This window comes from Petromyzon marinus, chromosome 75 (genome assembly GCF_048934315.1).
Source record: "Petromyzon marinus isolate PM22_M1 ecotype Great Lakes invasive population chromosome 75, UKy_Petmar_22M1.pri1.0, whole genome shotgun sequence".
NCBI lineage: Eukaryota > Metazoa > Chordata > Hyperoartia > Petromyzontiformes > Petromyzontidae > Petromyzon > Petromyzon marinus.
Window position 1 is genome coordinate 4926188 of NC_133741.1, and position 27991 is coordinate 4954178.

Sequence of the window (27991 nt, forward strand, 5' to 3'; positions counted from 1 at the left end):
CTCACTCACGCACCCACCCACCCACGCACTCACCCACCCACCCACCCACCCACTCACCTACCCACTCACCCACCCACTCACCCACCCACTCACCCACCCACCCACTCATCCACCCACTCACCCACTCACTCACCCACCCACTCACCCACCCACTCACTCACCCACCCACCCACTCACCCACCCACACACTCACTCACCCACTCACTCACTCACCCACTCACTCACTCAACCACGCACCCACCCACTCACCCATTCACCCACCCACTCACTCACCCACTGACGCACCCACTCACCCACCCACTCACCCACCCACTCACCCACACACTCACTCACCCACCCACTCACCCACCCCCCCACTCACCCACCCACTCACCCACTCACCCACCCACTCACGCACCCACCCACTCACCCACCCACCCACACACTCACCCACTCACTCACTCACCCCCACTCCCCACCCAACCCACACACTCACTCACTCACTCACCCACTCACCCACACACTCACTCACTCACTCACCCACTCACCCACTCACTCACCCACTCACCCACTCACCCACCCACCCACTCACCCATTCACCCACCCACTCACTCACCAACTCACCCACTCACGCACCCACTCCCACCCACTCACCCACTCACTCACTCACACACTCACCCACTCACTCATTCACCCTCTCACCCACTCACTCACTCACACACCCACCCACCCACTCACACACCCACCCACCCACTCACCCACCCACCCACCCACTCACCCACCCACCCACCCACCCACTCACCCACCCACTCACCCACCCACTCACTCACCCACTCACCCACTCACCCACCCACCCACTCACCCACCCACCCACCAACTCACCCACCCATCAACTCACCCACCCACTCACCCACTCACCCAATCACCCACCCACTCACCCACCCACCCACCCACCAACTCACCACCCACTCACTCACGCACCCACCTACCCACGCACTCACCCACCCACCCACCCACTCACCTACCCACTCACCCACCCACTCACCCACCCACTCACCCACCCACCCACTCATCCACCCACTCACCCACTCACTCACCCACCCACTCACCCACTCACCCACCTACTCACCCACTCACCCACCCACTCACTCACCCACCCACCCACCCACTCACCCACCCACCCACCCACTCACTCACCCACCCACTCACCCACTCACCCACCTACTCACCCACTCACCCACCCACTCACTCACCCACCCACCCACCCACTCACCCACCCACCCACCCACTCACCCACCCACCCACACACTCACTCACTCACCCACTCACTCACTCACTCACCCACTCACTCACTCAACCACGCACCCACCCACTCACCCATTCACCCACCCACTCACTCACCCACTGACGCACCCACTCACCCACCCACTCACCCACCCACTCACCCACTCACCCACACACTCTCCACCCACTCACTCACCCACCCCCCCACTCACCCACCCACTCACCCACCCACTCACGCACCCACCCACTCACCCACCCACCCACACACTCACTCACCCACTCACTCACTCACCCATTCACTCACCCACCCACCCACTCACCCATTCACCCACCCACTCACTCACCCACTCACCCACTCATCCACTCACGCACCCACTCACCCACCCACTCACCCACTCACTCACTCACACACTCACCCATGCACTCACTCACCCACACACTCACCCACTCACTCACTCACCCACCCACCCACTCACCCACCCACTCACCCACCCACTCACCCACTCACTCACTCACCCACTCCCCCACTTACTCACCCACCCACTCACCCACCCACTCACGCACCCACCCACTCACTCACCCACTCACCCACTCACCACTCCCCACTCACTCACTCACTCACCCACTCCCCCACTCACTCCCACCCACTCACATCCACCCACCCACTCACCCACCCACTCACCCACCCACCCACTCACCCACCCACTCACTCACCCCTCCCCCACTCACTCACCCACCCACTCACCCACCCACTCACCCACCCACACACTCACCCATTCACCCCTCACTCACCCACTCACCCACTCACTCACCCACCCACCCACCAACTCACCCACTCACTCACTCACCCACCCACTCACCCACTCACCCACTCACCCACCCACCCACTCACTCACTCACTCACCCACTCACTCACCCACCCACCCACCCACTCACCCACTCACTCACCCACTCACTCACCCACCCACCCACCCACTCACTCACCCACCCACTCACTCACTCCCCCACTCACTCACTCACCCACCCACCAACTCACCAACTCACCCACTCACTCACCCACTCACCCACTCACTCACCCACCCACTCACCCACCCACTCACTCACTCACCCACCCACCCACTCACTCACCCACCCACTCACCCACCCACTCACTCACCCACTCACCCACTCACTCACCCACTCACCCACTCACTCACCCACCCACCCACCCACCAACTCACCCACTCACTCACTCACCCACCCACTCACCCACCCACTCACCCACCCACTCACCCACCCACCCACTCACTCACCCACCCACCCACCCACTCACTCACTCACCCACCCACCCACTCACTCACCCACCCACCCACTCACTCACCCACCCACCAACTCACCCACTCACTCACCCACTCACTCACTTACCCACCCACCCACCCACCAACTCACCCACCCACCCACTCACCCACCCACTCACTCACCCACCCACTCACTCACCCACCCACCCACCCACCAACTCACCCACTCACCCACCCACCCACCAACTCACCCACTCACCCACCCACTCACTCACCCACTCACCCACCCACTCACCCACTCACCCACCCACTCACCCACTCACTCACCCACCCACTCACCCACTCACTCACCCACCCACCCACTCACCCACCCACTCACCCACCCACCAACTCACCCACCAACTCACCCACCCACTCACCCACCCACCCACTCACTATGCAACACCATCATCAACCCCACGGCACTTTCACCCCCCACCCATCCTGCGCGTGCGTTTGCCCGGTCCACCTTTGTCTGTGTGCACCCATAACTCTTAGAGCCCCCTCCCCCTTCTCGCTGGGCCCCCCCAACTCGCTCGCTCCACGTAATAAAAGGCGATAGGGAGAGAAAGGGGGGCCGAGACTAACCGATGCCTGAGCAAATATCATCACTAGGCCAATTCCACGGTAACCCACGCAGATAGTTCTGTGAATGCGGTGGTGGGAGGGGAGGGGGTGGTGGTGGTGGTGATGGGGGAGGCTGGAACTATACAGATAAAGGTGAACCAGGTAGCTCGCACTTGCTGGAGTTGGGGCAAGTGCTGCGAGTTGAAGGAGTAAAGCGGTAGCGGTGGAGGAGGATGAGGAAGGGGGACGGTGGGACAGACATACCTGGCGATTACTCAGCGAGACACTCAGCCACTCACTCAACCACTCACTCAGCCAGCCACTCACTCACTCAGCCACTCACTCAACCACTCACTCACTCACTAAACCACCCAGCCACTAACTCACTCACTCAGCCACTCACTCACTCAGCTACTCACTCACTCACTAACCCACTCAGCCACTCACTCAGCCACTCACTCAACCACTCACTCACTCAGCCACTCACTCAGCCAGCCACTCACGCACTCAGCCACTCACTCACTCACTAAACCACCCAGCCACTCACTCACTCACTCAGCCACTCACTCACTCAGCTACTCACTCACTAACCCACCCAGCCACTCACTCACTCACTCAGCCACTCACTCAGGCACTCACTCACTCAGCCACTCACTCACTCAGCCACTCACTCACCCACTCACTCACTCAGCCATCCACTCACTCACTCACTCAGCCACTCACTCATCCACTCACTCACTCACTCAGCCACTCACCCACTCACTCACCCAGCAACTCACTCACTCACTCACCCATTCACCCACTCACTCACTCACGCACTCACCCACTCACTCACCCACTTACCCACTCACTCACTCAATCACTCACCAACTCACTCACCCAATCACTCACTCACTTACTCACCCACTCACCCACTCACTCACCCAGTCACTCACTCACCCAGCCACTCACTCACTCACCCAGCCACTCGCTCACTCACTCACCCTCTCACCCACTCACTCACCCAACCACTCACCCACTCACTCAACAAGCCACTCACTCTAACCTCTAGCAGGCTGTAGGGGCAAGTGCTGTGAGTAGCACCTACACACAGACAAAGATCCCCCGTGTAGCCTCTAGCATGCTGTAGGGGCAAGTGCTGTCAGTGGCACCTACTCACAGACAAAGCTCCCCCAGGTAGCTTCTAGCAGGCTGTAGGGGCAAGTGCTGTTAGCAGTAGCACCTACACACAGACAAAGATCCCCGTGTAGCCTCGAGCAGGCTGTAGGGGCAAGTGCTGCCAGTAGCACCTACACACAGACAAAGATCCCCCAGGTAGCCTCTAGCAGGCTGTAGAGGCAAGTGCTGTCAGTAGCACCTACACACAGACAAAGATCCCCCAGGTAGCCTCTAGCAGGCTGTAGGGGCAAGTGATGCCAGTAGCACCTACACACAGACAAAGATCCCCCAGGTGGCCTCTAGCAGGCTGTAGGGGCAAGTGCTGTCAGTGGCACCTACTCACAGACAAAACTCCCCCAGGTAGCTTCTAGCAGGCTGTAGGGGCAAGTGCTGTTAGCAGTAGCACCTACACACAGACAAAGATCCCCGTGTAGCCTCTAGCAGGCTGTAGAGGCAAGTGCTGTAAGTAGCACCTACACACAGACAAAGATCCCCCGTGTAGCCTCTAGCAGGCTGTAGGGGCAAGTGCTGTTAGTAGCACCTACACACAGACGAAGATCCCCCGTGTAGCCTCTAGCAGGCTGTAGGGGCAAGTGCTGTCAATGGCTCCTACACACAGACAAAGATCCCCCGTGTAGCCTCTAGCAGGCTGTAGGGGCAAGTGCTGTCAATGGCTCCTACACACAGACAAAGATCCCCCAGGTAGCCTCTAGCAGGCTGTAGGGGCAAGTGATGCCAGTAGCACCTACACACAGACAAAGATCCCCCAGGTAGCCTCTAGCAGGCTGTCGGGGCAAGTGCTGTCAGTAGCACCTACACACAGACAAAGATCCCCCAGGTAGCCTCTAGCAGGCTGTAGGGGCAAGTGATGCCAGTAGCACCTACACACAGACAAAGATCCCCCAGGTGGCCTCTAGCAGGCTGTAGGGGCAAGTGCTGTCAGTAGCACCTACACACAAAGATCCCCCGTGTAGCCTCTAGCAGGCAGTAGGGGCAAGTGCTGTCAGTAGCACCTACACACAGACAAAGATCCCCCGTGTAGCCTCCAGCAGGCTGTAGGGGCAAGTGCTGTGAGTAGCACTTACAAACAGACAAATATCCCCCAGGTAGCATTTACCAGGCTGTAGGGGCAAGTGCTGTCACTGGCACGTACTCGCAGACAAAGGTCCCCCAGGTAGCCTCTAGCAGGCTGTAGGGGCAAGTGCTGTCAGTAGCACCTACACACAGACAAAGCTCCCCCAGGTAGCCTCTAGCAGGCTGTAGTGGCAAGTGCTGTTAGTAGCAGCACCTACACACTGACAAAGATCCCCCGTGTAGCCTCTAGCAGGCTGTAGGGGCAAGGGCTCTCAGTGGTACCTACACACAGACAAAGATCCCCCGTGTAGCCTCTAACAGGCTGTAGGGGCAAGTGCTGTCAGTAGCACCTACACACAGACAAAGATCCCCCCTGTAGCCTCTAGCAGGCTGTAGGGGCAAGTGCTGTCAGTAGCACCTATACACAGACAAAGATCCCCCAGGTAGCCTCTAGCATGCTGTAGGGGCAAGTGATGCCAGTAGCACCTACACACAGACAAAGATCCCCCAGGTAGCCTCTAGCAGGCTGTAGGGGCAAGTGCTGTCAGTAGCACCTACACACAGACATAGATCCCCCAGGTAGCCTCTAGCAGACTGTGGGGGCAAGTGCTGTAAGTAGCACCTACACACAAACAAAGATCCCCCGTGTAGCCTCTAGCAGGCAGTAGGGGCAAGTGCTGTCAGTAGCACCTACAGACAAAGATCCCCCGTGTAGCCTCTAGCAGGCTGTAGGGGCAAGTGCTGTCAGTAGCACCTACACACAGACAAAGATCCCCCAGGTAGCCTCTAGCAGGCTGTAGGGGCAAGTGCTGTGAGTAGCACCTACACACAGACAAAGATCCCCCGTGTAACCTCTAGCAGGCTGTAGGGGCAAGTGCTGTCAGTAGAAGCACCTACACACAGACAAAGATCCCCCGTGTAGCCTCTAGCAGACTGTAGGTGCAAGTGCTGTCAGTAGCACCTACACACGGACAAAGATCCCCCGTGTAGCCTCTAGCAGGCTGTCGGGGCAAGTGCTGTCAGTAGCACCTACACACAGACAAAGATCCCCCAGGTAGCCTCTAGCAGGCTGTAGGGGCAAGTGCTGTAAGTAGCACCTACACACAGACAAAGATCCCCCAGGTAGCCTCTAGCAGGCTGTACGGGCAAGTGCTGTCAGTAGCACCTACTCACAGACAAAGATCCCCCAGGTAGCCTCTAGCAGACTGTGGGGGCAAGTGCTGTAAGTAGCACCTACACACAGACAAAGATCCCCCGTGTAGCCTCTAGCAGGCGGTGGGGGCAAGTGCTGTTAGTGGCACCTACACACAGACAAAGATCCCCCAGGTAGCCTCTAGCAGGCTGTAGGGGCAAGTGCTGTGAGTAGCACTTACACACAGACAAAGATCCCCCGTGTAGCCTCTAGCAGGCTGTAGGGCAAGTGCTGTCAGTGGCACCTACACGCAGACAAAGATCCCCCGTGTAGCCTCTAGCAGGCTGTAGGGCAAGTGCTGTTAGTGGCACCTACACACAGACAAAGATCCCCCAGGTGGCCTCTAGCAGGCTGTAGGGGCAAGTGCTGTGAGTAGCACCTACACACAAAGATCCCCCGTGTAGCCTCTATCCGGCTGTAGGGGCAAGTGCTGTTAGCAGTAGCACCTACACACAGACAAAGATCCCCCGTGTAGCCTCTAGCAGGCTGTAGGGGCAAGTGCTCTCAGTGGCACCTACACACAGACAAAGATCCCCCGTGTAGCCTCTAGCAGGCTGTAGGGGCAAGTGCTGTGAGTAGCACTTACACACAGACAAATATCCCCAGGTAGCATCTACCAGGCTGTAGGGGCAAGTGCTGTCAGTAGCACTTACACACAGACAAATATCCCCCAGGTAGCCTCTAGAAGGCTGTAGGGGCAAGTGCTGTAAGTAGCACCTACACACAGACAAAGATCCCCCGTGTAGCCTCTAGCAGGCTGTAGGGGCAAGTGCTGTAAGTGGCACCTACACACAGACAAAGATCCCCCAGGTAGCCTCTAGCAGGCTGTAGGGGCAAGTGCTGTGAGTAGCACCTACACACAGACAAAGATCCCCCGTGTAGCCTCTAGCAGGCTGTGGGGGCAAGTGCTGTCAGTAACACCTACACACAGACAAAGATCCCCCGTGTAGCCTCTAGCAGGCTGTAGGGGCAAGTGCTCTCAGTGGCACCTACACACAGACAAAGCTCCCCCAGGTAGCCTCTAGCAGGCTGTAGGGGCAAGTGCTGTCAGTAGCACCTACACACAGACAAAGATCCCCCGTGTAGCCTCTAGCAGGCTGTAGGGGCAAGTGCTGTTAGTGGCTCCTACACACAGACAAATATCCCCCAGGTAGCATCTACCAGGCTGTAGGGGCAAGTGCTGTCAGTAGCACTTACACACAGACAAATATCCCCCAGGTAGCCTCTAGCAGGCTGTAGGGGCAAGTGCTGTCAGTAACACCTACACACAGACAAAGATCCCCCGTGTAGCCTCTAGCAGGCTGTAGGGGCAAATGCAGTCAGTAGCACCTACACACAGACAAAGATCCCCCGTGTAGCCTCTAGCAGGCTGTAGGGGCAAGTGCTGTCAGTAGCACCTACACACAGGCAAATATCCCCAGGTAGCATCTACCAGGCTGTAGGGGCAAGTGCTGTCAGTAGCACTTACACACAGACAAATATCCCCCAGGTAGCCTCTAGCAGGCTGTAGGGGCAAGTGCTGTCAGTAGCACCTACACACAGACAAAGATCCCCCGTGTAGCCTCTAGCAGACTGTAGGGGCAAGTGCTGTGAGTAGCACCTACACACAGACAAAGATCCCCCGTGTAGCCTCTAGCAGGCTATAGGGGCAAGTGCTCTCAGTGGCACCTACACACAGACAAAGATCCCCCGTGTAGCCTCTAGCAGGCTGTAGGGGCAAGTGCTGTCAGTAGCACCTACACACAAAGATCCCCCGTGTAGCCTCTAGCAGGATGTAGGGGCAAGTGCTGTCAGTGGCACGTACACACAGACAAAGATTCCCCAGGTAGCCTCTAGCAGGCTGTAAGGGCAAGTGCTGTCAGTAGAACCTAAACACAAAGATCCCCCGTGTAGCCTCTAGCAGGCTGTAGGGGCAAGTGCTGTCAGTAGTAGCGAGTAGCAGCGCCAATGAAGGCTACCGGCACTGTGACACACATAGAGTGGGTGGGTGGCTACCAGCACCACCACGCCTTTTTGACAGGCACACAGACACACCCCCTCCACAGTTACACACAGACACACCCCCACAGGACCACACAGACACTCAAATACACGTTTCAGTTTCAAAAACTCATAGTATCTTGCTAACAGGGGCTCAACACACACACACACCTACTCCTGACACACAGACACTCACACAGACCCTCGGCGAAATCTCACTCATACACTCACTCACTCATACAGACATACACTCATTCACTCACACATACAATCACCCACACACTCACTCAATCATACACTCACCCACACACTCACACACCCACTCACTCATACACTCACTCACCCACCTACTCACCCACTCATCCACCCACTCACCCACTCACTCACTCACCCACTCACTCACTCACCCACTCACTCACTCACTCACCAACTCACTCACCCACTCACTCACTCACCCACACACTCACCCACTCACTCACTCACTCACCAACTCACTCACCCACTCACTCACTCACCCACACACTCACCCACTCACTCACCACTCACTCACCCACTCACTCACTCACCCACTCACTCACCCACCCACTCACCCACTCACTCACTCACTCAACCACTCACTCACTCACCCACTCACTCACCCACTCACTCACCCACTCACTCACCCACTCACTCACCCACCCACTCACCCACTCACCCACTCACCCACCCACTCACCCACTCACCCACTCACTCACCCACTCACCCACCCACTCACCCACTCACCCACCCACTCACCCACTCACCCACCCACTCACTCACCCACTCACCCACCCACTCACCCACTCACCCACCCACTCACTCACCCACTCACCCACCCACTCACCCACCCACCCACTCACCCACTCACTCACTCACCCACTCACCCACTCACTCACTCACCCACTCAGTCACCCACTCACCCACCCACTCACTCACTCACCCACCCACTCACCCACCCACTCACTCACTCACCCACTCAGTCACCCACTCGACACTCCGAGCCTCTGGCTCCACTAACATCGCAATGACTCAGCTGCTGATGCTGCTCCTGCTCTTGCCTCATCGCTGGAACGTCGGACACGCTCAAGATCCGTGAGTTACCGCGTCACTGACGAGCGCCGTGAGCGCGCACCATCGCTCCACAAAGACAAAGATCCCCCGTGTAGCCTCTAGCAGGCTGTAGGTGCAAGTGCTGTGAGTAGCACCTACACACAGACAAAGATCCCCCGTGTAGCCTCTAGCAGACTGTAGGGGCAAGTGCTGTAAGTAGCACCTACACACAGACAAAGAACCCCCAGGTAGCCTCTAGCCGGCTGTAGGGGCAAATGCTGTCAGTAGCACCTACACACAGACAAAGATCCCCCAGGTAGCCTCTAGCAGGCTGTAGGGGCAAGTGCTGTCAGTAGCACCTACACACAGACAAAGATCCCCCGTGTAGCCTCTAGCAGGCTGTAGGAGCAAGTGCTGTTCGTGATGCTCTAGAAGTGATAGAGAGCTGAGTGAGTGATGTGAATTCTACTGATGCTCTAGAAGGGACAGAGAGAGATGAGTGAGTGATGTGAATTCTAGTGATGTTAGAGACGGAATAGAGAGCTGAGTGAGTGATGTGAATCCTAGTGATGCTCTAGAAGGGATAGAGAGCTGAGTGAGTGATGTGAATCCTAGTGATGTTAGAGACGGGATAGAGAGCTGAGCGAGTGATGTGAATCCTAGTGATGCTCTAGACGGGATAGAGAGCTGAGTGAGTGATGTGAATTCTAGCGATGCTCTAGAAGGGATAGAGAGCTGAGTGAGTGATGTGAATTCTAGTGATGCTCTAGAAGTGATAGAGAGCTGAGTGAGTGATGTGAATCCTAGTGATGCTCTAGAAGGGATAGAGAGCTGAGTGAGTGATGTGAATTCTAGTGATGTTCTAGACGGGATAGAGAGCTGAGTGAGTGATGTGAATTCTAGCGATGCTCTAGAAGGGATAGAGAGCTGAGTGAGTGATGTGAATTCTAGTGATGCTCTAGAAGGGACAGAGAGAGCTGAGTGAGTGATGTGAATTCTAGTGATGTTAGAGAAGGGATAGAGAGCTGAGTGAGTGATGTGAATTCTAGTGATGTTCTAGACAGGATAGAGAGCTGAGTGAGTGATGTGAATTCTAGTGATGCTCTAGACAGGATAGAGAGCTGAGTGAGTGATGTGAATTCTAGTGATGCTCTAGAAGGGATAGAGAGCTGAGTGAGTGATGTGAATTCTAGTGATGCTCTAGACGGGATAGAGAGTTGAGTGAGTGATGTGAATTCTAGTGATGCTCTAGAAGGGATAGAGAGCTGAGTGAGTGATGTGAATTCTAGTGATGCTCTAGAAGGGATAGAGAGCTGAGTGAGTGATGTGAATTCTAGCGATTCTCTAGAAGGGATAGAGAGCTGAGTGAGTGATGTGAATTCTAGTGATGTTCTAGACAGGATAGAGAGCTGAGTGAGTGATGTGAATTCTAGTGATGCTCTAGAAGTGATAGAGAGCTGAGTGAGTGATGTGAATTCTAGCGATGCTCTAGAAGGGATAGAGAGCTGAGTGAGTGATGTGAATTCTAGCGATGCTCTAGAAGGGATAGAGAGCCGAGTGAGTGATGTGAATTCTAGTGATGTTCTACAAGGGATAGAGAGCTGAGTGAGTGATGTGAATCCTAGTGATGCTCTAGACGGGATAGAGATCTGAGTGAGTGATGTGAATCCTAGTGATGTTAGAGACGGGATAGAGAGCTGAGTGAGTGGTGTGAATTCTAGTGATGCTCTAGAAGGGATAGAGAGCTGAGTGAGTGATGTGAATTCTAGTGATGCTCTAGACAGGATAGGGAGCTGAGTGAGTGATGTGAATTCTAGTGATGTTAGAGAAGGGATAGAGAGCTGAGTGAGTGATGTGAATTCTAGTGATGTTAGAGACGGGATAGAGAGCTGAGTGAGTGATGTGAATTCTAGTGATGCTCTAGAAGGGATAGAGAGCTGAATGAGTGATGTGAATTCTAGTGATGCTCTAGACGGGATAGAGAGCTGAGTGAGTGATGTGAATTCTAGTGATGCTCTAGAAGGGATAGAGAGCTGAGTGAGTGATGTGAATTCTAGTGATGCACTAGACGGGATAGAGAGCTGAGTGAGTGATGTGAATTCTAGTGATGATAGAGAAGGGATAGAGAGCTGAGTGAGTGATGTGAATTCTAGTGATGTTAGAGAAGGGATTGAGAGCTGAGTGAGTGATGTGAATTCTAGTGATGCTCTAGACGTGATAGAGAGCTGAGTGAGTGATGTGAATCCTAGTGATGTTAGAGACGGGATAGAGAGCTGAGTGAGTGGTGTGAATTCTAGTGATGCTCTAGAAGGGATAGAGAGCTGAGTGAGTGATGTGAATTCTAGTGATGCTCTAGACAGGATAGGGAGCTGAGTGAGTGATGTGAATTCTAGTGATGTTAGAGAAGGGATAGAGAGCTGAGTGAGTGATGTGAATTCTAGTGATGCTCTAGAAGGGATAGAGAGCTGAATGAGTGATGTGAATTCTAGTGATGCTCTAGACGGGATAGAGAGCTGAGTGAGTGATGTGAATTCTAGTGATGCTCTAGAAGGGATAGAGAGCTGAGTGAGTGATGTGAATTCTAGTGATGCACTAGACGGGATAGAGAGCTGAGTGAGTGATGTGAATTCTAGTGATGATAGAGAAGGGATAGAGAGCTGAGTGAGTGATGTGAATTCTAGTGATGTTAGAGAAGGGATAGAGAGCTGAGTGAGTGATGTGAATTCTAGTGATGCTCTAGACGTGATAGAGAGCTGAGTGAGTGATGTGAATTCTAGTGATGCTCTAGACGGGACAGAGAGAGCTGAGTGAGTGATGTGAATTCTAGTGATGCTCTAGAAGGGATAGAGAGCTGAGTGAGTGACGTGAATTCTAGTGATGTTACAGAAGGGATAGAGAGCTGAGTGAGTGATGTGAATTCTAGTGATGCTCTAGAAGGGACAGTGAGAGCTGAATGAGTAATGTGAATTCTAGTGATGTTAGAGAAAGGATAGGGAGCTGAGTGAGTGATGTGAATTCTAGTGATGTTAGAGACGGGATAGAGAGCTGAGTGAGTGATGTGAATTCTAGTGATGCTCTAGAAGCGATGGAGAGCTTAGTGAGTGATGTGAATTCTAGTGATGCTCTAGAAGGGATAGAGAGCTGAGTGAGTGATGTGAATTCTAGTGATGCTCTAGAAGTGATAGAGAGCTGAGTGAGTGATGTGAATTCTAGTGATGTTCTAGAAGGGATAGAGAGCTGAGTGAATGATGTGAATTCTAGTGATGCTCTAGAAGGGATAGAGAGCTGAGTGAGTGATGTGAATTCTAGTGATGTTCTAGACGGGATAGAGAGCTGAGTGAGTGATGTGAATTCTAGCGATGTTCTAGAAGGGATAGAGAGCTGAGTGAGTGATGTGAATTCTAGTGATGCTCTAGACAGGACAGAGAGCTGAGTGAGTGATGTGAATTCTAGTGATGCTCTAGACGGGATAGAGAGCTGAGTGAGTGATGTGAATTCTAGTGATGTTCTAGACAGGATAGAGAGCTGAGTGAGTGATGTGAATTCTAGTGATGCTCTAGAAGGGATAGAGAGCTGAGTGAGTGATGTGAATCCTAGTGATGTTAGAGACGGGATAGAGAGCTGAGTGAGTGATGTGAATCCTAGTGATGCTCTAGACGGGATAGAGAGCTGAGTGAGTGATGTGAATTCTAGTGATGCTCTAGAAGGGATAGAGAGCTGAGTGAGTGATGTGAATTCTAGTGATGCTCTAGAAGGGATAGAGAGCTGAGTGAGTGATGTGAATTCTAGCGATTCTCTAGAAGGGATAGAGAGCTGAGTGAGTGATGTGAATTCTAGTGGTGTTCTAGACAGGATAGAGAGCTGAGTGAGTGATGTGAATTCTAGTGATGCTCTAGAAGGGATAGAGAGCTGAGTGAGTGATGTGAATTCTAGTGATGCTCTAGACCTGATAGAGAGCTGAGTGAGTGATGTGAATTCTAGTGATCCTCTATAAGGGATAGAGAGCTGAGCGAGTGATGTGAATTCTAGCGATGCTCTAGACGTGATAGAGAGCTGAGTGATGTGATGTTAATTCTAGTGATGCTCTAGACAGGACAGAGAGCTGAGTGAGTTATGTGTATTCTAGCGATGGTCTAGAAGGGATAGAGAGCTGAATGAGTGATGTGAATTCTATTGATGCTCTAGATGGGATAGAGAGCTGAGTGAGTGATGTGAATTCTAGTGATGCTCTAGATGGGATAGAGAGCTGAGTGAGTGATGTGAATTCTCGTGATGCTCTAGAAGGGATAGAGAGCTGAGTGAGTGATGTGAATTCTACTGATGCTCTAGACGGGACAGAGAGAGCTGAGTGAGTGATGTGAATTCTAGTGACGTTAGAGAAGGGATAGAGAGCTGAGTGAGTGATGTGAATTCTAGTGATGCTCTCGACGGGACAGAGAGCTGAGTGAGTGATGTGAATTCTAGTGATGCTCTAGAAGGGATAGAGAGCTGAGTCAGTGATGTGAATTCTAGTGATGCTCTAGACGGGATAGAGAGCTGAGTGAGTGATGTGAATTCTAGTGATGTTCTAAAAGTGAGAGAGAGCTGAGTGAGTGATGTGAATTCTAGTGATGCTCTAGACGGGATAGAGAGCTGAGTGAGTGATGTAAATTCTAGAGATGTTTTAGACAGGATAGAGAGCTGAGTGATGTGAATTCTAGTGATGCTCTAGAAGGGATAGAGAGCTGAGTGAGTGATGTGAATTCTAGTGATGCTCTAGATGGGATAGAGAGCTGAGTGAGTGATGTGAATTCTAGTGATGTTCTAGACAGGACAGAGAGCTGAGTGAGTGATGTGAATTCTAGTGATGCTCTAGACGGGATAGAGAGCTGAGTGAGTGATGTGAATCCTAGTGATGCTCTAGACGGGATAGAGAGCTGAGTGAGTGATGTGAATTCTAGTGATGCGCTAGAAGTGATAGAGAGCTGAGTGAGTGATGTGAATTCTAGTGATGTTCTAGACGGGATAGAGAGCTGAGTGAGTGATGTGAATTCTAGTGATGCTCTAGACGGGACAGAGAGCTGAGTGAGTGATGTGAATTCTAGTGATGCTCTAGACGGGATAGAGAGCTGAGTCAGTGATGTGAATTCTAGTGATGTTCTAGACAGGATAGAGAGCTGAGTGAGTGATGTGAATTCTAGTGATGCTCTAGAAGGGATAGAGAGCTGAGTGAGTGATGTGAATCCTAGTGATGTTAGAGACGGGATAGAGAGCTGAGTGAGTGATGTGAATCCTAGTGATGCTCTAGACGGGATAGAGAGCTGAGTGAGTGATGTGAATTCTAGTGATGCTCTAGAAGGGATAGAGAGCTGAGTGAGTGATGTAAATTCTAGTGCTGCTCTAGAAGGGATAGAGAGCTGAGTGAGTGATGTGAATTCTAGTGATGTTCTAGACGGGATAGAGAGCTGAGTGAGTGATGTGAATTCTAGTGATGCTCTAGAAGGGACAGTGAGAGCTGAATGAGTAATGTGAATTCTAGTGATGTTAGAGAAAGGATAGGGAGCTGAGTGAGTGATGTGAATTCTAGTGATGTTAGAGACGGGATAGAGAGCTGAGTGAGTGATGTGAATTCTAGTGATGCTCTAGAAGCGATGGAGAGCTTAGTGAGTGATGTGAATTCTAGTGATGCTCTAGAAGGGATAGAGAGCTGAGTGAGTGATGTGAATTCTAGTGATGCTCTAGAAGTGATAGAGAGCTGAGTGAGTGATGTGAATTCTAGTGATGTTCTAGAAGGGATAGAGAGCTGAGTGAATGATGTGAATTCTAGTGATGCTCTAGAAGGGATAGAGAGCTGAGTGAGTGATGTGAATTCTAGTGATGTTCTAGAAGGGATAGAGAGCTGAGTGAGTGATGTGAATTCTAGTGATGCTCTAGAAGTGATAGGGAGCTGAGTGAGTGATGTGAATTCTAGTGATGCTCTAGAAGTGATAGAGAGCTGAGTGAGTGATGTGAATTCTAGTGATGTTCTAGAAGGGATAGAGAGCTGAGTGAATGATGTGAATTCTAGTGATGCTCTAGAAGGGATAGAGAGCTGAGTGAGTGATGTGAATTCTAGTGATGGTCTAGAAGGGATGGAGAGTTGAGTGAGTGATGTGAATTCTAGTGATGCTCTAGACGGGATAGAGAGCTGAGTGAGTGATGTGAATTCTAGTGATGCTCTAGAAGTGATAGAGAGCTGAGTGAGTGATGTGAATCCTAGTGATGTTCTAGACGGGATAGAGAACTGAGTGAGTGATGTGAATTCTAGCGATGTTCTAGAAGGGATAGAGAGCTGAGTGAGTGATGTGAATTCTAGTGATGTTCTAGACGGGATAGAGAGCTGAGTGAGTGATGTGAATCCTAGTGATGCTCTAGACGGGATAGAGAGCTGAGTGAGTGATGTGAATTCTAGTGATGCTCTAGAAGGGATAGAGAGCTGAGTGAGTGATGTGAATTCTAGTGATGTTCTAGACGGGATAGAGAGCTGAGTGAGTGATGTGAATTCTAGTGATGCTCTAGACAGGACAGAGAGCTGAGTGAGTGATGTGAATTCTAGTGATGCTCTAGACGGGATAGAGAGCTGAGTGAGTGATGTGAATTCTAGTGATGTTCTAGACAGGATAGAGAGCTGAGTGAGTGATGTCAATTCTAGTGATGCTCTAGAAGGGATAGAGAGCTGAGTGAGTGATGTGAATCCTAGTGATGTTAGAGACGGGATAGAGAGCTGAGTGAGTGATGTGAATCCTAGTGATGCTCTAGACGGGATAGAGAGCTGAGTGAGTGATGTGAATTCTAGTGATGCTCTAGAAGGGATAGAGAGCTGAGTGAGTGATGTGAATTCTAGTGATGCTCTAGAAGGGATAGAGAGCTGAGTGAGTGATGTGAATTCTAGCGATTCTCTAGAAGGGATAGAGAGCTGAGTGAGTGATGTGAATTCTAGTGGTGTTCTAGACAGGATAGAGAGCTGAGTGAGTGATGTGAATTCTAGTGATGCTCTAGAAGGGATAGAGAGCTGAGTGAGTGATGTGAATTCTAGTGATGCTCTAGACCTGATAGAGAGCTGAGTGAGTGATGTGAATTCTAGTGATCCTCTATAAGGGATAGAGAGCTGAGCGAGTGATGTGAATTCTAGCGATGCTCTAGACGTGATAGAGAGCTGAGTGATGTGATGTTAATTCTAGTGATGCTCTAGACAGGACAGAGAGCTGAGTGAGTTATGTGTATTCTAGCGATGGTCTAGAAGGGATAGAGAGCTGAATGAGTGATGTGAATTCTATTGATGCTCTAGATGGGATAGAGAGCTGAGTGAGTGATGTGAATTCTAGTGATGCTCTAGATGGGATAGAGAGCTGAGTGAGTGATGTGAATTCTCGTGATGCTCTAGAAGGGATAGAGAGCTGAGTGAGTGATGTGAATTCTACTGATGCTCTAGACGGGACAGAGAGAGCTGAGTGAGTGATGTGAATTCTAGTGACGTTAGAGAAGGGATAGAGAGCTGAGTGAGTGATGTGAATTCTAGTGATGCTCTCGACGGGACAGAGAGCTGAGTGAGTGATGTGAATTCTAGTGATGCTCTAGAAGGGATAGAGAGCTGAGTCCGTGATGTGAATTCTAGTGATGCTCTAGACGGGATAGAGAGCTGAGTGAGTGATGTGAATTCTAGTGATGTTCTAAAAGTGAGAGAGAGCTGAGTGAGTGATGTGAATTCTAGTGATGCTCTAGACGGGATAGAGAGCTGAGTGAGTGATGTAAATTCTAGAGATGTTTTAGACAGGATAGAGAGCTGAGTGAGTGATGTGAATTCTAGTGATGCTCTAGAAGGGATAGAGAGCTGAGTGAGTGATGTGAATTCTAGTGATGCTCTAGATGGGATAGAGAGCTGAGTGAGTGATGTGAATTCTAGTGATGTTCTAGACAGGACAGAGAGCTGAGTGAGTGATGTGAATTCTAGTGATGCTCTAGACGGGATAGAGAGCTGAGTGAGTGATGTGAATCCTAGTGATGCTCTAGACGGGATAGAGAGCTGAGTGAGTGATGTGAATTCTAGTGATGCGCTAGAAGGGATAGAGAGCTGAGTGAGTGATGTGAATTCTAGTGATGTTCTAGACGGGATAGAGAGCTGAGTGAGTGATGTGAATTCTAGTGATGCTCTAGACGGGACAGAGAGCTGAGTGAGTGATGTGAATTCTAGTGATGCTCTAGACGGGATAGAGAGCTGAGTGAGTGATGTGAATTCTAGTGATGTTCTAGACAGGATAGAGAGCTGAGTGAGTGATGTGAATTCTAGTGATGCTCTAGAAGGGATAGAGAGCTGAGTGAGTGATGTGAATCCTAGTGATGTTAGAGACGGGATAGAGAGCTGAGTGAGTGATGTGAATCCTAGTGATGCTCTAGACGGGATAGAGAGCTGAGTGAGTGATGTGAATTCTAGTGATGCTCTAGAAGGGATAGAGAGCTGAGTGAGTGATGTAAATTCTAGTGCTGCTCTAGAAGGGATAGAGAGCTGAGTGAGTGATGTGAATTCTAGTGATGTTCTAGACGGGATAGAGAGCTGAGTGAGTGATGTGAATTCTAGTGATGCTCTAGACGGGACAGAGAGCTGAGTGAGTGATGTGAATTCTAGTGATGCTCTAGACGGGATAGAGAGCTGAGTGAGTGATGTGAATTCTAGTGATGTTCTAGACGGGATAGAGAGCTGAGTGAGTGATGTGAATTCTAGTGATGTTCTAGACAGGATAGAGAGCTGAGTGAGTGATGTGAATTCTAGTGATGCTCTAGAAGGGATAGAGAGCTGAGTGAGTGATGTGAATCCTAGTGATGTTAGAGACGGGATAGAGAGCTGAGTGAGTGATGTGAATCCTAGTGATGCTCTAGACGGGATAGAGAGCTGAGTGAGTGATGTGAATTCTAGTGATGCTCTAGAAGGGATAGAGAGCTGAGTGAGTGATGTGAATTCTAGTGATGCTCTAGAAGGGATAGAGAGCTGAGTGAGTGATGTGAATTCTAGTGATGCTCTAGACGGGACAGAGAGAGCTGAGTGAGTGATGTGAATTCTAGTGACGTTAGAGAAGGGATAGAGAGCTGAGTGAGTGATGTGAATTCTAGTGATGCTCTCGACGGGACAGAGAGCTGAGTGAGTGATGTGAATTCTAGTGATGCTCTAGAAGGGATAGAGAGCTGAGTCAGTGATGTGAATTCTAGTGATGCTCTAGACGGGATAGAGAGCTGAGTGAGTGATGTGAATTCTAGTGATGTTCTAGAAGTGAGAGAGAGCTGAGTGAGTGATGTGAATTCTAGTGATGCTCTAGACGGGATAGAGAGCTGAGTGAGTGATGTGAATTCTAGTGATGCTCTATAAGGGATAGAGAGCTGAGTGAGTGATGTGAATTCTAGTGATGCTCTATAAGGGATAGAGAGCTGAGTGAGTGATGTAAATTCTAGAGATGTTTTAGACGGGATAGAGAGCTGAGTGAGTGATGTGAATTCTAGTGATGCTCTAGAAGGGATAGAGAGCTGAGTGAGTGATGTGAATTCTAGTGATGCTCTAGATGGGATAGAGAGCTGAGTGAGTGATGTGAATTCTAGTGATGTTCTAGACAGGACAGAAAGCTGAGTGAGTGATGTGAATCCTAGTGATGTTCTAGACAGGACAGAGAGCTGAGTGAGTGATGTGAATTCTAGTGATGGTCTAGAAGGGATAGAGAGCTGAGTGAGTGATGTGAATTCTAGTGATGCTCTAGAAGGGATAGAGAGCTGAGTGAGTGATGTGAATTCTAGTGATGCTCTAGAAGGGATAGAGAGCTGAGTGAGTGATGTGAATTCTCGTGATGTTCTAGACAGGACAGAGAGCTGAGTGAGTGATGTGAATTCTAGTGATGGTCTAGAAGGGATAGAGAGCTGAGTGAGTTATGTGAATTCTAGTGATGCTCTAGAAGGGATAGAGAGCTGAGTGAGTGATGTGAATTCTAGTGATGCACTAGAAGGGATAGAGAGCTGAGTGAGTGATGTGAATTCTAGTGATGCTCTAGACGGGATAGAGAGCTGAGTGAGTGATGTGAATTCTAGTGATGCTCTAGAAGGGATAGAGAGCTGAGTGAGTGATGTGAATCCTAGTGATACTCTAGAAGGGACAGAGAGCTGAGTGAGTGATGTGAATTCTAGTGATGCACTAAAAGGGATAGAGAGCTGAGTGAGTGATGTGAATTCTAGTGATCCTCTAGAAGAGATAGAGAGCTGAGTGAGTGATGTGAATTCTAGTGAAAATCTCCCCTCTGTCCTCTTGCCCTTACCCACTCATCCACCGCCTCAATCACTCTTCCACCCACCAACCCACTCACCCACCCACCTACCAACTCACCCACCCACCAACCCACTCACCCACCCACAAACCCACCCACCAACCAACCAACCCACCAACCCACTCACCCACCCATCTACCAACTCACCCACCTACCAACTCACCAACCCACCCACCAACCTACCCACCAACCCACCAACCAACCCACTCACCCACCAACCCACCAACCAACCAACCCACCCACCCACCAACCCACCAACCCACCAACCCACTCACCCACCTACCAACTCACCAACCCACCAACCAACCCACTCACCAACCAACCAACCAACCAACCCACCAACCCACTCACCAACCCACCAACCCACCCACCAACCCACCAACCCACTCACCCACCCACCTACCAACTCACCAACCCACCAACCAACCCACTCACCAACCAACCAACCAACCAACCCACCAACCCACTCACCAACCCACCAACCCACCCAGCAACCCACCAACCCACTCACCCACCCACCTACCAACTCACCAACCCACCAACCAACCCACTCACCAACCAACCAACCAACCCACCAACCCACTCACCAACCCACCAACCCACCAACCAACCAACCAACCCACCAACCAACCCACCCACTAACCCACCAACCCACTCACCCACCAATCAACCCACCAACCCACCCACCCACCAACCAACCAACCAACCCACTCACCAACCAACCAACCCACCAACCAACCAACCAACCAACCCACCCACCCACCCACAAACCCACCCACCAACCAACCCACTCACCCACCAACCAACCCACCAACCAACCAACCAACCCACCCACCAACCAACCCACTCACCCACCAACCAACCCACCCACCAACCCACCAACCCACCCACCAACCAACCCACCAACCCACCCACCAACCAACCCACCAACCCACCAACCAACCAACCAACCCACCAACCAACCCACCCACTAACCAACCAACCCACTCACCCACCAACCAACCCACCCACCCACCAACCCACCAACCCACTCACCAACCCACCAACCCACCAACCCACCCACTCACCTACCAACCAACCCACCCACCAACCCACCAACCCACTAACCCACCAACCAACCAACCAACCCACCCACCCACCAACCCACCCACCCACCAACCCACCAACCCACTCACCCACCTACCCACCAACCCACCCACCCACCCACCAACCAACCCACCAACCCACTCACCCACCCACCAACCCACTCACCCACCAACCCACTCACCCACCCACCAACCAACCCACCCACCAACCAACCCACCAACCCACCCACCCACCCACCAACCAACCCACCAACCCACCCACCAACCAACCCACCAACCCACCAACCAACCAACCAACCCACCAACCAACCCACCCACTAACCAACCAACCCACTCACCCACCAACCAACCCACCCACCCACCAACCCACCAACCCACTCACCAACCCACCAACCCACCCACTCACCTACCAACCAACCCACCCACCAACCAACCCACCAACCCACCAACCAACCAACCAACCCACCAACCAACCCACCCACTAACCAACCAACCCACTCACCCACCAACCAACCCACCCACCCACCCACCAACCCACCAACCCATTCACCAACCCACCAACCCACCAACCCACCCACTCACCTACCAACCAACCAACCCACCAACCCACCAACCCACCAACCAACCAACCCACCCACCCACCAACCCACTCACCCACCAACCCACCAACCAACCCACCCACCCACCCACCAACCCACCAACCAACCAACCAACCCACCAACCCACTCACCCACCCACCAACTCACCAACCAACCCACCAACCCACCCACCCACCAACCCACTCACCCACCCACCAACTCACCAACCAACCAACCCACCAACCAACCCACCCACCAACTCACCAACCAACCCACCAACCCACCCACCCACCCACCAACCAACCCACCAACCCACCCACCAACCAACCCACCAACCCACCAACCAACCCACCAACCAACCCACCCACTAACCAACCAACCCACCCACCCACCAACCAACCAACCCACTCACCAACCCACTCACCCACCAACCCACCAACCCACCAACCAACCAACCCACCCACCCACCCACCAACCCACCAACCCACCCACCAACCAACCAACCAACTCACCCTCCCACCAACCCACCAACTCACCAACCCACCCACCAACCCACCAACCCACCCACCAACCCACTCACCCACCCACCAACCAACCCACTCACCAACCCACCAACCCACCAACTCACCAACCCACCCACCAACCCACCCACCAACCAACCCACCCACCAACCCACTCACCCACCCACCAACCCACTCACCCACCCACCAACCCACCCACCAACCAACCCACCAACCCACCCACCAACCAACCCACCCACCAACCCACCCACGAACCAACCCACTCACCCACCAACCCACTCACCCACAAACCCACCCACCCACCAACCAACCAACCCACTCACCCACCAACCAACCAACCCACCAACCCACTCACCCACCAACCCACCAACTCACCAACCCATCCACCCACCCACCAACCAACCAACCCACTCACCCACCAACCCACCAACCAACCCACCAACCAACCCACTCACCCACCCACCAACCAACCAACCCACTCACCCACCAACCCACCAACCAACCCACCAACCAACCCACTCACCCACCCACCCACCAACCCACTCACCAACCAACCAACCCACCAACCAACCCACCAACCAACCCACTCACCCACCCACCCACTCACCCACCAACCCACCCACCAACCAACCCACCCACCAACCAACCCACCAACCCACCCACAAACCAACCAACCCACTCACCCACTCACCCACCCACCAACCCACCCACCCCACCCCTATAGGCGCGAGTCTCTGCTCCAAGAGAGTGCTGGCTGTGGTGTCGGTGGTGGTGCCGGTGGTGGTGGTGGTGCCGGTGGTGGTGCCGACCCCTCCCCCCCACACCCCCCACACCCCCCACTGCCCCCACTGCCCCCGCCGCTCCAGCTGCTGTGCCACCGGCACCCGGAGGCGATGGGTGCCGTGAGGCGAGGCGCTGAGCTGGCCCGCTCAGAGTGCCGTCACCAGATGAGGCACCGCCGCTGGGACTGCCCTCTGCTGCTGCCCGCTCAGCTGCCCGTGGTCGGGAGCCCTCCGCTGCAGGGTGACGGGACTCAGCTACACACTCAGCTACACACTCACTCAGCTACATACTCACTCACTCACTCAGCTACACACACACTCACTCACCTATACACTCACTCACACACTCACTCACACACTCAGCTACACACTCACTCATTCACTCACTCATTCACTCACTCACTCACTCAGCTACACACTCAGCTACACACTCACTCAGCTACACACTCACTCACTCACTCAGCTACACACTCAGCTACACACTCAGCTACACACTCAGCTATACACTCACTCAGCTACACACTCACTCATTCACTCACTCAGCTACTCACTCAGCTACACACTCAGCTACACACTCACTCAGCTACACACTCACTCATTCACTCACTCAGCTACACACTCAGCTACACACTCAGCTATACACTCACTCAGCTACACACTCACTCATTCACTCACTCAGCTACACACTCAGCTACACACTCAGCTATACACTCACTCAGCTACACACTCACTCATTCACTCACTCAGCTATACACTCAGCTACACACTCAGCTATACACTCACTCAGCTACACACTCACTCATTCACTCACTCAGCTACACACTCAGCTACACACTCACTCATTCACTCACTCATTCACTCACTCATTCACTCACTCAGCTACACACTCAGCTACACACTCACTCAGCTACACACTCACTCACTCATTCACTCACTCATTCACTCACTCAGCTACACACTCAGCTACACACTCACTCACCTATACACTCACTCACACACTCACTCACACACTCAGTCACACACTCAGCTACACACTCAGCTACACACTCACTCAGCTACACACTCACTCAGCTACACACTCACTCATTCACTCACTCAGCTACACACTCACCTACACACTCAGCTACACACTCAGCTACACACTCAGCTACTCACTCACTCAGCTACTCACTCAGCTACACACTCAGCTACACACTCACTCAGCTACACACTCACTCATTCACTCACTCATTCACTCACTCATTCACTCACTCATTCACTCACTCACACACTCACTCAGCTACACACTCAGCTACACACTCACTCAGCTACTCACTCAGCTACACACTCAGCTACACACTCAGCTACACACTCACTCAGCTACTCACTCAGCTACTCACTCAGCTACACACTCAGCTACACACTCACTCAGCTACACACTCACTCATTCACTCACTCATTCACTCACTCATTCACTCACTCATTCACTCACTCACACACTCACTCAGCTACACACTCAGCTACACACTCACTCAGCTACTCACTCAGCTACACACTCAGCTACACACTCAGCTACACACTCACTCAGCTACTCACTCAGCTACTCACTCAGCTACACACTCAGCTACACACTCACTCAGCTACACACTCAGCTACACACTCAGCTACACACTCAGCTACACACTCACTCAGCTACACACTCACTCATTCACTCACTCATTCACTCACTCATTCACTCACTCATTCACTCACTCACACACTCACTCAGCTACACACTCAGCTACACACTCACTCAGCTACTCACTCAGCTACACACTCAGCTACACACTCAGCTACACACTCACTCAGCTACTCACTCAGCTACTCACTCAGCTACACACTCAGCTACACACTCACTCAGCTACACACTCAGCTACACACTCAGCTACACACTCAGCTACACACTCACTCAGCTACACACTCAGCTACACACTCAGCTACACACTCAGCTACTCACTCACTCAGCTACACACTCACTCACACACTCACTCATTCACTCACTCATTCACTCACTCAGCTACACACTCAGCTACACACTCAGCTACACACTCAGCTACACACTCACTCACCTATACACTCACTCACACACTCACTCACACACTCAGTCACACACTCAGCTACACACTCAGCTACACACTCACTCAGCTACACACTCACTCAGCTACACACTCACTCATTCACTCACTCAGCTACACACTCACCTACACACTCAGCTACACACTCAGCTACACACTCAGCTACTCACTCACTCAGCTACTCACTCAGCTACACACTCAGCTACACACTCACTCAGCTACACACTCACTCATTCACTCACTCATTCACTCACTCATTCACTCACTCATTCACTCACTCACACACTCACTCAGCTACACACTCAGCTACACACTCACTCAGCTACTCACTCAGCTACACACTCAGCTACACACTCAGCTACACACTCACTCAGCTACTCACTCAGCTACTCACTCAGCTACTCACTCAGCTACACACTCAGCTACACACTCACTCAGCTACACACTCACTCATTCACTCACTCATTCACTCACTCATTCACTCACTCATTCACTCACTCACACACTCACTCAGCTACACACTCAGCTACACACTCACTCAGCTACTCACTCAGCTACACACTCAGCTACACACTCAGCTACACACTCACTCAGCTACTCACTCAGCTACTCACTCAGCTACACACTCAGCTACACACTCACTCAGCTACACACTCAGCTACACACTCAGCTACACACTCAGCTACACACTCACTCAGCTACACACTCACTCATTCACTCAATCATTCACTCACTCATTCACTCACTCATTCACTCACTCACACACTCACTCAGCTACACACTCAGCTACACACTCACTCAGCTACTCACTCAGCTACTCACTCAGCTACACACTCAGCTACACACTCAGCTACACACTCACTCAGCTACTCACTCAGCTACACACTCACTCAGCTACTCACTCACTCAGCTACCCACTCAGCTACTCACTCAGATATACACTCACTCATTCACTCACTCAGCTACTCACTCAGCTACTCACTCACTCAGCTATACACTCACTCACTCATTCAGCCACACACTCACTCAGCTACACACTCACTCATTCACTCACTCATTCACTCACTCAGCTACACACTCAGCTACACACTCAGCTACACACTCACTCAGCTACACACTCACTCACACACTCACTCACACACTCACTCACACACTCACTCACCTACACACTCACTCAGCTACACACTCAGCTACACACTCACTCAGCTACACACTCAGCTACTCACTCAGCTACACACACACTCACTCAGCTACACACTCACTCAGCTACACACTCAGCTACACACTCACTCAGCTACACACTCATTCACTCACTCAGCTACACACTCAGCTACACACTCAGCTACTCACTCACTCACTCAGCTACACACTCAGCTACACACTCAGCTACACACTCACTCAGCTACACACTCATTCACTCACTCAGCTACACACTCAGCTACACACTCAGCTACACACTCAGCTACTCACTCAGCTACACACTCAGCTACACACTCACTCAGCTACACACTCACCTATACACTCAGCTACACACTCAGCTACTCACTCAGCTACACACTCACCTATACACTCAGCTACACACTCACTCAGCTACACACTCACTCAGCTACACACTCAGCTACACACTCACTCAGCTACACACTCAGCTACACACTCACTCAGCTACACACTCATTCAGCTACACACTCAGCTACACACTCAGCTACTCACTCAGCTACTCACTCAGCTACACACTCAGCTATACACTCAGCTACACACTCAGCTACACACTCAGCTACACACTCACCTACACACTCAGCTACACACTCAGCTACACACTCAGCTACACACTCACTCAGCTACTCACTCAGCTACACACTCAGCTACACACTCACTCAGCTACACACTCAGCCACACACTCACTCATTCACTCACTCAGCTATACACTCAGCTACACACTCACTCAGCTACACACTCAGCTACACACTCAGCTACACACTCAGCTACTCACTCAGCTACACACTCACCTATACACTCAGCTACACACTCACTCAGCTACACACTCACTCAGCTACACACTCAGCTACACACTCACTCAGCTACACACTCAGCTACACACTCACTCAGCTACACACTCATTCAGCTACACACTCAGCTACACACTCAGCTACTCACTCAGCTACTCACTCAGCTACACACTCAGCTACACACTCAGCTACACACTCAGCTACACACTCACCTACACACTCAGCTACACACTCAGCTACACACTCAGCTACACACTCACTCAGCTACTCACTCAGCTACACACTCAGCTACACACTCACTCAGCTACACACTCAGCCACACACTCACTCATTCACTCACTCAGCTATACACTCAGCTACACACTCACTCAGCTACACACTCAGCTACACACTCAGCTACACACTCAGCTACTCACTCACTCAGCTACACAATCAGCGACACACTCAGCTACACACTCACTCAGCTACACACTCACTCAGCTACACACTCAGCCACACACTCACTCATTCACTCACTCAGCTATACACTCAGCTACACACTCACTCAGCTACACACTCAGCTACACACTCAGCTACACACTCAGCTACTCACTCACTCAGCTACACACTCAGCTACACACTCACTCAGCTACACACTCACTCATTCACTCACTCACTCAGCTACACACTCACTCACTCAGCTACACACTCAGCTACACACTCAGCTACACACTCAGCTACACACTCACTCACTCAGCTACACACTCAGCTACACACTCAGCTACACACTCAGCTACACACTCACTCAGCTACACACTCACTCATTCACTCACTCAGCTACACACTCACTCAGCTACACACTCAGCTACACACTCACTCAGCTACACACTCAGCTACACACTCACTCAGCTACACACTCACTCATTCACTCACTCACTCACTCAGCTACACACTCACCTACACACTCAGCTACACACTCACCAACACACTCACTCACCTACACACTCAGCTAC

General features: G+C 51.9%; 1 protein-coding gene across 1 annotated transcript; it reads left to right on the forward strand.

Moving 5' to 3' along the window:
- Positions 1 to 3269: 3269 nt before the first annotated feature.
- On the forward strand, positions 3270 to 22920 carry LOC142907195 (uncharacterized). The gene is made up of 3 exons (XM_076056452.1): positions 3270 to 3308; positions 8481 to 9660; positions 22843 to 22920. Exons 1-2 carry the CDS (start codon positions 3270 to 3272, stop codon positions 9594 to 9596), a joined length of 1155 nt encoding a protein of 384 aa, XP_075912567.1. The 3' UTR covers positions 9597 to 9660; positions 22843 to 22920.
- Positions 22921 to 27991: the final 5071 nt, after the last annotated feature.